The sequence below is a fragment of the Chiloscyllium plagiosum genome, unplaced genomic scaffold (genome assembly GCF_037043375.1).
Source record: "Chiloscyllium plagiosum isolate Xiang-an unplaced genomic scaffold, Cpla_swu_hap1 HiC_scaffold_22, whole genome shotgun sequence".
NCBI classification, from domain to species: Eukaryota; Metazoa; Chordata; class Chondrichthyes; order Orectolobiformes; family Hemiscylliidae; genus Chiloscyllium; species Chiloscyllium plagiosum.
The window spans coordinates 17,745,105-17,757,363 of NW_028270160.1; the positions used below are offsets into that span (position 1 = coordinate 17,745,105).

A 12,259-nucleotide genomic window follows, 5' to 3' on the forward strand; every position below is an offset into this window, starting at 1 on the left:
ACAATCCCAGCTTTTCTGCAGACAGACCGCTTTACCAGGCTTTATTGCAATTGGTAGTATTCTCCAAGCTCCAATCTTAGCTGCAGCAAGAAAGTATTCCTTGTGAGCTTCCTTCACCTCGACTCTGTTACATGGTAATATTGACGGTTCACAAACCCACACAGCTCCCAGGGTCTTTCTTGAGTCTCAGCCCGCACTTGTAATTGCACAAATAGTTACCAGGATTTCTCCCAATCTTAACTGTTCAGAGTCTGCTACAGGAGCATCCTAAATAAAAACCAAAAGAACTGCAGATGCTGTAAATCTGAAACAAAAATAGAAATTGCTGGAAAAGCGCAACGGGTCTGGGAGCATCTGTGGAGAGAAATTAGTTAATGTTTCAGGTGGAGTGACCATTCCTCAGAACTAAGGGAGGGTCACTCAACCTGAAACATTAACTCTGATTGCTCTCCACAAATGCTGCCATACCTGCTGAGCTTTTCCAGCAATTTCTACTTTTGTCTACAGCAACATTCTGTCTGGGATAGACCATTCTCTACCTACAGCAGAGCAGCTAACTTTTGATATTGTCAGGTGGCTTACCTTTTTATGAGAAAGTGAGGACTGCAGATGCTGGAGACCACAGTTGAAAAATGTGGTGCTGGAAAAACGCAGCAGGCCAGGCAGCGTCCGAGGAGCAGAATTGACGTTTCGGGCATAAGCCCTTCAGGAACCTTTTATGACCAGTCTTAACCTCATAGTCTTTTTTTTTTGCACTAGTTCCAATCCTGCTGACCCTCTGTGTGTTCCCAACTCTGCAGATGACTGGGCCCTTTAAAGGTTTAGAAAAATAGCATTGACAATGCGCAACCTTTCATGCTGGTACTGCACCAAGACTTCCAGGGCCTAGCGGGAGCTTTCTTGTGAAAGCTGAATCTTACAATCCCCCCACCCCCAACACTATAACAACAGAATAATCAAAGGGATTAAGTGACATAACAGCCAGATAGACTTTTGTAACATATATATGTACACATGATTGAGCAAGGCATTTTTCCCTCAACTTGTTTTCTGCTTAAGACTTTGTTTCTGTATAACTTTAATCTTTAATACATTTTTATAAAAATGTACAGAATTCATTCTGTCATAGGAACAGGCGTAGGCCATTCAACCCCTTGAGCCTCTTCCACCATTCGCTGAGTTCATGGCTAATTTGTGGCCTAATTGCATATGCCAACCTGACCCATATCTCTCAATATCTTTGCTTAGAAAATTTTATCCATCTCTGATTTAAAATTAACAACTGATTCAGCATCCATTGCCATTTAGAGTAGAGAATTCCAAACATCTACCATCCTTTGCATGTAATGTCTCTCCTGAACTGTCTGGCCCTAATTCTGAGACTACGCCCACATGTTCTAGAATCTCGAACCAATGGAAACAGTTTATCTATCCTGTCTTCTGTTAATATCTTGAAGACTTGATTAGATCATCCCTTAACCTTCTAAATTCTAGAGAAAACCGACCTAATTTGTATAATGTCTCCTCATAAAATAATCCCTAAAGTATAGCTTTCATTCATTCTTAGGGTTGATCAAATGTGGAGCTGAAAAAACCACTGCAGGTCAAGCAGCATCATCGATGTTTTGGGCAGGATCCTTCCACAGAACTAGGAGTGGGGGCAGAAGAGGGTTGAGAAATAAATAAAAAAGGGGGGGTTGGGGCTGTGGGAAAGGTAGGTGGGATGGCGATAAGTGGATGCAGGTAGGAGGTGATCGAGATTGGTCAGTAAGAAGGGTGGAGCAGACAGGCAGGAAGGAAGATGGACAGGTTAGATCAGGTCAAGGGTTGGGGGTGGACAGAGACGGCTGGACCTGGAATGCGGTGGGGAGTGGACAGATTTGGAAGCTTGTGAATTCTGTTGAGACATGGTGCTGTTCCTCTAGTTTGCGTGTTGCCTTATTTTGAAGGTGGAGGAAGCCAAGGATGGACGTGTCATTAAGGGATGAGAGGAGGAGTTAAAATGGCTGGCAATTAAGAGGTGGGGTTGATTGGAGCATGCAGACCTTAGATGTTCCCTGAACTGGTCCCTGAGTTTGCGTTCAGTCTCTCTGATATAGAGTAGAGGAGACCACATCCGGAGCAACAGATGCAGTAAATCGAGTTGGAGGAAATGCAAATAAATCTCTGCTGGACTCGGAATGATTCTTTGGGGCCTTGAATGGAGATAAGAGGGGAGATGTGGTGACAAGTGTTGCATCTCCTGCAGTTGAAGGGAAAGGTGCCAGGTGTGGAGGAGAGGTTGATGGGGAGTGTGGACCAATGAGGGAGTTGCGGAGGGAACGTTCCCTATGGTGGGGAAAGAAAAGTCTTTTTGGTGGTGGGGTCAGACTGCAGGTGGAGAAAATGATGGAGGATGAAGCATTGGGTTTGAAGATTGGGGTGGAATGTGAGGACCAAGGGAATATTCTTGCAAACCTATGTTGTACTCCCTCTAAGGCCAATATCTGTATATCCTTTATAAGGTACGGTGCCCAGATTTGCTCACGAGTCTAAGTGGGGCCTAATCAGGGTTTTGTATAACTGCAGCATAACGTTTGTGACCTTATACTTCAGCCCTCTCGATATAAAGGCCAGCATTCTATTAACTAACTTGATTATTTTCTACACCTGTTTATGACATTTTAACAATATATGCATCTAAACACCCAGGTCTCTGGATATTTACTGTATTTAACAAATCTCACATTTACTTTAAACTCCATCAGACCCAGTTTTCTCCATTCACTTAGACTATTAATATGTCTTTGTAATTTTATGCTATCATCTACACTGTCTATGGTGCCGCTTAACTTTGTGTCATCAACTGATTTTGATATGTAAATTTGTATGCCATTATCCAAGGCATTCATTAAAAAAAAAATTGAGGCCCTATCCATTATCCCTACTTTCTGTCCTGTGACACTCAACTAATTTCCCAGCCCCGTCAGTGATCCGACCTCCGTTCCGTGGACTTCTGCTTAAGTCAACAGTCTCTTATATGGGACTTTATATGGACTTTGAAACAGTATTTAATAAACAACATCCGACATTAAATAAGGGTCTCACAGGATATAGTTCGAAGCTGGGTAAGTGGAAGTGCAAATGAGCCATAGTCACCTTGAATGATGGAGCAGACTTACCATTCATTAGAGTAAATTGTGTACAAAGGTTGTTGGCTGTTGCACCATTGTTTTAAGACCTATGTTGACCTGTCTCTAACCAGCAACCTTCTCTTCCCACAGATTCTGATAGAGTTCTGTGCTGGAGGAGCTGTAGATGCAGTAATGCTGGGTAAGTTCTGTTGAATTGTGCCGTAAGTTATTCTGACATTGGCTGTGTCTAGCTTTAATCTTTGTGATGAAAATAATAAGAAGAAATAGATGTTTAGATGGTGCAACATGGAAACAGACATTCATCCAAACAGTCCATGTTGCCATTTACACTCCATGAATAAATAGTCCAGTTCATATTTCCATGTATCTATAATCGTTTATCTCAGTTTATTTTGATTTATCTAACCTTCAGTAGTTTCGACCTCACCTACTAACCCTGGAAATAATGGCCTACTAACTGTCTGTCTGAAGAAGTCTCCCTGTCCTCTGGCCAAAATTACCTTAATTTAATTTTGTCTCAGTGGCTTTTTATTTCAGAGTCTCAACCAAAGGAAACAGCTTGGTTCACTCTGTTTTGTCACATCCTTTCATGATTTCAAACATGTCATTATCGCTCTTTAATTTACTTTATTAGGGTGAAAACGATTGATTTTTCTCCACTTCCCCTCAAAATTTTTCTTCTTATCGGGCATCATTCTAAAAATCCACTCTGTACCGTCTCTAAAAGCCTAACCTTTTTTCTGAAATGTGAACATTTTCTTAAAATACCTCTAACATCTTAAGATTTTATATCTGCTTATTTTAACACCTTGTGTTTTATATTTCTGTATCTCTCTTGTTTAAAAGCTTCAATTTCTTTAGCTTGTTTCATAGCCTTATCACCCTGAGGTGCTGATATCTTTACTGTCCTGTGAATAGCCAGTAACACCATGTTTCTTGAATGAGTAAACAAAAATCTTTCTCCTAAATCTCACTACCCTTTCCCCAGTGCTGACTTAAAGTGTATTCATAGTCATTCTTGCTGTAACAAAACTAAATGTTGCCTCCTCACAATTTCCAATTGAATGCCCTCTCTCACTTTATAACTGATTATTCCATCTTACTTTTATCTTGTAAAGAACCTGATATTTTCATTCCATTTGTAAATTTAACACCATGCCCTCTAGCCCTGTATCCAAATTGTTGCTATACACAGTGAGATTCACGTGGATGCAAATGTTCACATTCAACCACTTTGGAAAACTGTCTGTAATCTCGCTGTTCTCTCTTCTAACCAACTCTTTCGTGTAGTTTGCCATCCACATGCAATAGGTTTGAACCCTTGATCATCATATTAAAGATTTTCCTAAAGTCACGCCACACTTGTGTTTACTAAATTATTCCCATTTGAAATGCCAAACACAGTTGTCCTTTTTGAAAATTCATGCTGGCTGCTTCTCTTTTCTCTTCATACTCATGGTAATTTAATCCATAATTAAAGACTAAAGTTTTTTTCTACCACAAATGTTCACTGCCCTGCTTTTACCCAGAGGAACTGTTTCCTGTTTTAAAAGCGGTTCCACATTGGGTACTTTCCAGTTCCCTTACTTGCAGCCACACCCAATAATGCTCGGAAATGCCATTTCTTGGGACTGTACAGTTTCTCCCCTTATCTTCTGCCTGATCTTATGATGTATTCGAGCAGACATTTGTATTTACAATATTCCTTTCACTGTCATCCACATCTCCAATAAAAATCTGATGCACAAATATTTATTAAACACTTCATCCTTTATTGATCATTATTTACAGATTAACAGTCCTCTTCTACAATTTCACCTTGTTTTTAACAATTCTCTTTTTACTGATCGACTTTGCAAAAACACAAGAAGTAGCAGTAAGGGATACCATTTGGCTGTCAAGCCTTCTCTGTCATTAAGTACGGTTATGGCTGATCTTAGGCATCAACTCAACTTGCCCACCCCTCTGAAACACCTAAATGGCCTGAGAAACCAAAAATCTGTCTCTGTCATCTTTAAATGTGTTCAATGATTGAGTATTGATAAACCTTTGGGGTAGAGAATCAATTTTTTTTTGTATTGTCATGAATGTTTTGACAATTTTCTTCAAATTTCCCCCCCTCCTCTTCCACGCGCCCCCTTCTCTTCCGCGCCCCCCCTTCTCTTCCGCGCTCCCCTTTTTCTTTTTCTCTGAGGAAATTGGAGAATATCAGGAAGATCCTGCATTCCAGAAAATAAACTCAACTCCAGATCACATTGAGCTGCTGTTGGTTTTCCATATTTGGCTCATTGGAGGTCTCCTGTGGCAAAAAGCAGGTACTACAGCAAGAGGGAGTCTGGTGTTTTCACTCAGCTCAGAAATGGCTGGATCCTTCTTCACTGAGTAGTGTTCAGTGGTACGTCTCAGAATACTGTCAGCCTTTCATGAGCCTGATATTTCTGGCATGGTATCAAGGTCAGTCTAGCTCATACCCATAATGTTCAGTATTATCTTTCTAACCTTGTTGCTGCATGTTCTTGTTTTATAGAATTGGAAAGAGCTCTGACTGAGCCTCAAATTCGAGTAATTTGTAAACATACACTGGAAGCTCTGAGCTACCTCCATGACAACAAGGTGATCCACCGAGACTTGAAAGCAGGGAATATCCTGCTCACAATGGAAGGAGATGTCAAACTGGGTAAAACTTATTTTCTTTTATTCAATAGCATTCTTAAGGTCGAAAAGTGTGGCACTGGAAAAGCACAGCAGCTCAGGCAGCATCCGAGGGCAAGAGAATTGATGTTTTGGGCATAGACCCTTCATCAGGAATGTTATTCGTATTGTGTCTGAAAATCTGCTTGTAACAGTGTCTGAGATGTAAGAAAAAAATATTTGTTAGGACCCAAAAGTAAAAGACTCTGTTCATGAGATATCAATGAGATACTACATATTAGTCAGCATCTGAGACAGAAACAAGAAGTTAGTGTTTTCATTGGTAGCCTTTATCAAGAAAAGCCATTTATGCTTCACTAGGCTTTGGACAGGCAAGTTGTGATTGTCTCATTAGGAGTATTGGTATAATTTTCCAGTATTCTTTCAATTGGATCACTGAGCTATACTATTGTGCATGTTTGCAGTTAAAGATTAGAGGAGTGCCCAAGGTCTATTGAGTGAAAGCATTAATTATCTGTATTTACTTTCCCAACATTAATAAAGGACAATGAATGGAGTGCAAGTGGGCTTTGGACATTCTTTTTAGTCCTGCCATTTCTTTTAAATAGCAGAATCACCATGAGTTCTTGTCTAATAATGGTTTCTATATATTTCAGCAAAAATATACACTTTTCTGCTCTACAGGAGCTGGGGCCTGGGACACGGCTGCCTCAGCGCCTGCAGTCAGTTTAATAAATTAATTGTCAGAAATGTCCTACCTGTTCAGGTCCAGAACCATTGGACCAAATGAGACATATATTCTTTTTATTTTCTATTGCAGCTGATTTTGGGGTCTCAGCAAAGAATAACAGGACATTGCAACGAAGGGACTCCTTTATTGGGACACCTTACTGGTAAGATGTGATTTTTACTGCTTAGCTTGACTTGTGCATTGTGAGGATCTAGTATTATTTATCAGTTTCCAACTGTGTGGATTGTATGTAGTGAATAGTTATTGGTGTCTGGGATTACATGCTTTCCAATGTCCTGCCTCAGATATTCAGTGATGTACTGTACCTGTCTCTCTCTAGGATGGCACCTGAAGTTGTGATGTGTGAGACGTCAAAAGACAAACCTTATGATTATAAGGCAGATATCTGGTCACTTGGTGTCACCCTGATTGAGTTGGCTCAAATGGAGCCACCGCACCATGAGCTGAATCCTATGAGAGTCCTACTAAAAATTGCTAAAGCTGACCCACCCACACTGACGCAACCATCCCGATGGTAAGTATACTTGCGTTGGCGGCTAATTGCAAGCACCTATTTAACATTGCAAATTTTAGTGTTTGTAGATTTCTGTGGATATTTCATCCAGAGTTGTTGTGTAGTTCAGTGTTATACAAAGAAACCTCGGTTATCCGGCATTTGATTTAACTGAATTTTGGATGATCCAAATAAGATCACAAGGTCTTAATAAGATCACATGGCTAACGATGTTATCCGGCATAGATTTATCCAGCACTCGATTACCTGAACAAAATACTCCCTGTCCGTGTTCTTCGGATGATCGAGGTTCCTCTGTAATTAGATTAGATCTGTGCTACTCAAATCCTTAAATAGTGTCCACTTCACTTGTACACAGTATTACAGTAATCCATCCTGTTCAGTTCTACTCTCCTTGTACTACTCTGGTATCATGTTCATGCACCTCCTCTTGTTCCATCCCTTCTGTTTCATCTTTTAAACAAAAGATGTGTTCAGAAGAAGTGTGGTGGAAATAACAGAATTAGTACCAACAGCTGCAGGTAATGATCCAAAGCATGTCAAATTTGCTATTGAGTCTGAAAAGCTGTAAAGTGTCTAATTGACAGATGAAATACTGTTCCTCACGCTTTAATGGAGGTGTTGGGGATGATTGAAGAATGAATGATTTGTGATTAACCTTCAGGTGGGAACTTTCAGTTTTTGTGCTGTACCTGCCCTGGAAATGTTTGGTGGGGAATGTAGGAGCTGCAACAGGTATAAGTAAAAATGAGATCTCAAACTGGTGAAGCTACAACATGGGACTATTTACGTGTCAAACAGAGGAGTATGCAATAGACTGGGCATATTAGATCTAAGCTCTGCAGTCTTGCCACACTTAGCCATAAATGGCAGTAGATGTTTAAGTAACTAGCAGGAGAAGGTGGCTGCACAAGTACCTCCATTTTCAATGATGACTGAGGCCAGCACAACAGTGCAAAAGTTGCTGAAGTGTTGAATTCATCTTCAGTCAGAAGATTTGAGTGGATAATCAGTTCCGGCCGCCACCTGAAGTCCCCAGCATCAAAGTCCTCAACCAATTTGGTTCAACCAATGTGCAATCGAGAAATGGCTGAAGACCCTGGACACTCAGAGGCTATACGTCCTTACGACATCCTGGCAATAATACTGAAGATTTAAGAACTAGCCACGTCCCTACCTGAGCTGTTTCACTACAGTTTCAGCACTGGCATGTATCTGACAATGTAGAAAAAATTCTGGATTAGTGGTGCTGGAAGAGCACAGAAGTTCAGGCAGCATCCGAGAGCAGTAAAATCGACGTTAGGGGCAAAAGCCCTTCATCAGGAATACAGGCAGGCAGCCTGAAACGTGGAGAGATAAGTGAGAGGAGGGTGGGGGTGGGGAGAAAGTAGCATAGAGTACAATAGGTGAGTGGGGTGGGGGGGGATGAAGGTGATAGGTCCGGGGGGCGGGGGGAGGGTGGAGTGATAGGTGGAAAAGAAGATAGGCAGGTAGAACAAGTCATGGGGACAGTGCTGAGCTGGAAGTTTGGAACTGCGGTGAGGTGGGGGAAGGGGAAATGAGGAAACTGTTGAAGTCCACATTGATGCCCTGGGGTTGAAGTGTTCCGAGGCGGAAGATGAGGCGTCTGGTGGTGAGGGAGTGGCGGTGAAGGAGGCCCAGGACCTCCATGTCCTCGGCAGAGTGGGAGGGGGAGTTGAAATGTTGGGCCACAGGGCGGTGTGGTTGATTGGTGCTGGTGTCCCGGAGATGTTCCCTAAAGCACTCTGCTAGGAGGCATCCAGTCTTCCCAGTGTAGAGGAAACTGCATCGGGAGCAACGGATACAGTAAATGATATTAGTGGATGTGCAGGTAAAACTTTGGATGTGGAAGGCTCCTTTAGGGCCTTGGATGGAGGTGAGGGAGGAGGTGTAGGCGCAGGTTTTGCAATTCCTGTGGTGGCAGGGGAAGGTGCCAGGATGGGAGGGTGGGTTGAAGGGGGGCGTGGACCTGACCAGGTAGTCACGGAGGGAACGGTCTTTGCAGAAGGAGGAAAGGGGTGGGGAGGGAAATATATCCCTGGTGGTGGGGTCTGTTTGGAGGTAACAGAAATGTCGGCGGATGATTTGGTTTATGCGATGGTTGGTAGGGTGGAAGGTGAGTACCAGGGGCGTTCTGTCCTTGTTACGGTTGGAGGGGTGGGGTCTGAGGGTGGAGGTGTGGGATGTGGACGAGATGCGTTGGAGGGCATCTTTAACCACGTGGGAAGGGAAATTGCGGTCTCTAAAGAAGGAGGCCATCTGGTGTGTTCTGTGGTGGAACTGGTCCTCCTGGGAACAGATACGGCGAAGGAATTGGGAATACGGGATGGCATTTTTGCAGAAGGTAGGGTGGGAAGAGGTGTAATCCAGGTAGCTGTGGGAGTTGGTGGGTTTGTAAAAAATGTCGGTATCAAGTTGGTCGTCATTAATGGAGATGGAGAGGTCTAGGAAGGGGAGGGAGGTGTCAGAGATGGTCCAGGTAAATTTAAGGTCAGGGTGGAATGTGTTGGTGAAGTTGCTGAATTGCTCAACCTCCTCGCGAGAGCACAAGGTGGTGCCAACGCAATCATCAATGTAGCGGAGGAAGAGGTGGGGAGTGGTGCCAGTGTAATTACGGAAGATCAACTGCTCTACGTAGCCAACAAAGAGACAGGCATAGCTGGGGCCCATACGGGTGCCCATGGCTACCCCTTTGGTCTGGAGGAAGTGGGAGAATTCGAAGGAGAAGTTGTTACGGGTGAGGACCAGTTCGGCCAAACGAATGAGAGTGTCGGTGGAAGGGTACTGCTGGGAACATCGGGAGAGGAAGAAACTGAGGGCTTGGAGGCCCTGGTCATGGCGGATGGAGGTGTAGAGGGATTGGATATCCATGGTGAAGATGAGGCATTGGGGGTCGGGGAAACGGAAGTCTTGGAGGAGGTGGAGGGCGTGGGTGGTGTCTCGAACGTATGTGGGGAGTTCCTGGACCAGAGGGGATAGGACAATGTCGAGGTAGGTAGAAATTAGTTCAGTGGGGCAGGAGCATGCTGAGACAAGGGGTTGGCCAGGGTGGTCAGACTTGTGGCTCTTGGGAAGGAGGTAGAACCGGGCAGTGCGGGGTTCCCGGACTATGAGGTTCGAAGCTGTGAGTGGGAGATCTCCTGAGGTGATGAGGTTCTGTATGGTCTGGGAGATGATGGTTTGGTGATGGGGGTGTGGTCATGGTTGAGGGGACGATAGGAAGAGGTGTCCTCGAGTTGGCATTTGGCTTCAGCGGTGTAGAGGTCAGTGTGCCAGACTACCACTGCGCCCCCTTTATCTGCTGGCTTGATGGTGAGGTCGGGATTGGAGGGCTGCACATTGTGCGGGTGAGAAGTTGGAGTGGGGGAGGCAGGTAGACAGATGGAGGCGGTTAATGTCCCGGCGGCAGTTGGAAATGAAGAGGTCAAGGGCAGGTAATAGGCCAGCGCGGGGTGTCCAGGTGGATGCAGTGTGTTGGAGATGGGTGAAGGGGTCCTCGGAAGGTGGGCGGGAGTCCTGATTGTGAAAGTAAGCTCGGAGGCTAAGGCGGCGGAAGAAGTGTTCGACGTCACGGCGTGTATTAAATTCATTGATGCATGGATGGAGGGGAATGAAGGTGAGTCCTTTGCTGAGGACTGATCGTTCGTCCTCCGTGAGGGGAAGGTCTGGAGGGATGGTGAAAACTCGGCAGAGCTGGGATCTGGTGTGTGTGTGGAGTTGGGAGTGGGAGTGGAGCCAGTACCTGGAGTGGGTGTGGTGGTGGGGGGAATGCAGCTGGAGCCATGAGTAGGGGTGGTGTTCCCCTCAGGGTTCTGGGGGGCGGGGATGGTGACAGTGGGATCTGTGGGGGGGCGTGTCAGCAGAATGCAGGTGAGTGGCGTTGGTGGGGCGGAAGTGGTGGCAAACACGTTCCAGAGACCAGGGGAATCTAGTGGAATGTTTGAGGAGCGCTGGTTGTGGAGGTGGGTAGATAAAAGGTTGTTGTACTTATAGTTTTTGATGTTTTGAGATGGAGTGAAATACTGTTTGTTGAGAGTATGAATTCTCCTGAGGATGTAGTGCAGAGTGGGTCCTTTGCAATTCTGAGAGTGTGTGGCCCTCAGCTGAGGCAGGGCAGACTGTAGAAAAAATGCTGACTTATGTCTTGCACACAAAATGCAGGACAAATTCAACTAAGTTAATTACTGCCTTATCAGTGTAATCTTGATCATCAGCATGGTAATGGAAAGGATCATTAACAGTGCAACCAAGCAGCACTTGCAAAGCAATAACCTGCTCACTGATGCTCAATTTGGGTGTCTCCATGGCCACTTGACTTGTGACCTCAATCTTGGTCCAAAGATGGACAAAAGAGCTAAATTCCAGAGATGAGGTGAGTGACTACTCTTAACATCCAGGCTGCATTTGACCAAGAATATCATCAAGGAATCCCAGCAAAACCACAGTAATTGTGAATCAGGAAACTTTTCTGCTGGTTAGAATTGTAACTATTTCAGAGGAAGCTGGTTTTAGTCATTGGAGTCCTGTATCCATCCACATAAAAACCTAGACAACATGACCAAGACCAGGCATGAACTTTGTGACATGAACTTTACATGCTACATATGTGCCAGGAATATCCAACAAGAGAGAATCTATTCATAACTCTATAATATTTGCTGGAAAACACATTACTGATTTGCTGATTCAGTCAGTTGCTGAACGTAAGCATGCAGGTGCAGCAGGCAGTAAAGAAGGCAAATGGTAAGTTGGTTGTCATTGTGAGAGGATTTGCGTACAGGAGTAGAGATATGTTGTTGGAACTATACAGGGCCTTGGTGAGGCCACACCTAGAATATTGAATGTCTACAAGTGAAGATCAAATAGGGATTACTGCATTGGGTTACATTGCCTATTTCCTAAGTGCCTGTTCACCATCTACAAGGCACAAGCCAGAAATGTGATGGAATTTTGCCTAGATGGGTGCAGCTTGTCTCAGGTGGTTTGTCACCCACACATCAGAAGCCCATGGATTTAAACCTTATGATAGAACTTCACCACATAGTTTAGGATGACTTTTGAGTGGAGAACTTGGAGGTTGCAGCTATCAATCCAAATCATCTACGAGCACAAATGCCTTTGCCACCATCAGTGATGAACAGAACCCAGCTGGCTGGCTGTGAGGCCACTAAGCTTCCACCTATGAGT

At 44.2% G+C, this 12,259-nt stretch overlaps 1 protein-coding gene across 4 annotated transcripts in view; it reads left to right on the forward strand.

Annotated features, from left to right (window-relative positions):
* Positions 1–12,259, forward strand: part of slka (STE20-like kinase a) — a 184,721-nt gene that overhangs the window by 93,563 nt on the left and 78,899 nt on the right. For all 4 annotated transcript variants that reach the window (XM_087998814.1, XM_087998811.1, XM_087998812.1 and 1 more), the window contains exons 3-6: positions 3,264–3,312; positions 5,662–5,811; positions 6,607–6,679; positions 6,857–7,051. In XM_087998814.1, coding sequence (XP_087854940.1) covers positions 3,264–3,312; positions 5,662–5,811; positions 6,607–6,679; positions 6,857–7,051 — 467 coding nt within the window. The remainder of the gene's footprint in view (positions 1–3,263; positions 3,313–5,661; positions 5,812–6,606; positions 6,680–6,856; positions 7,052–12,259) is intronic.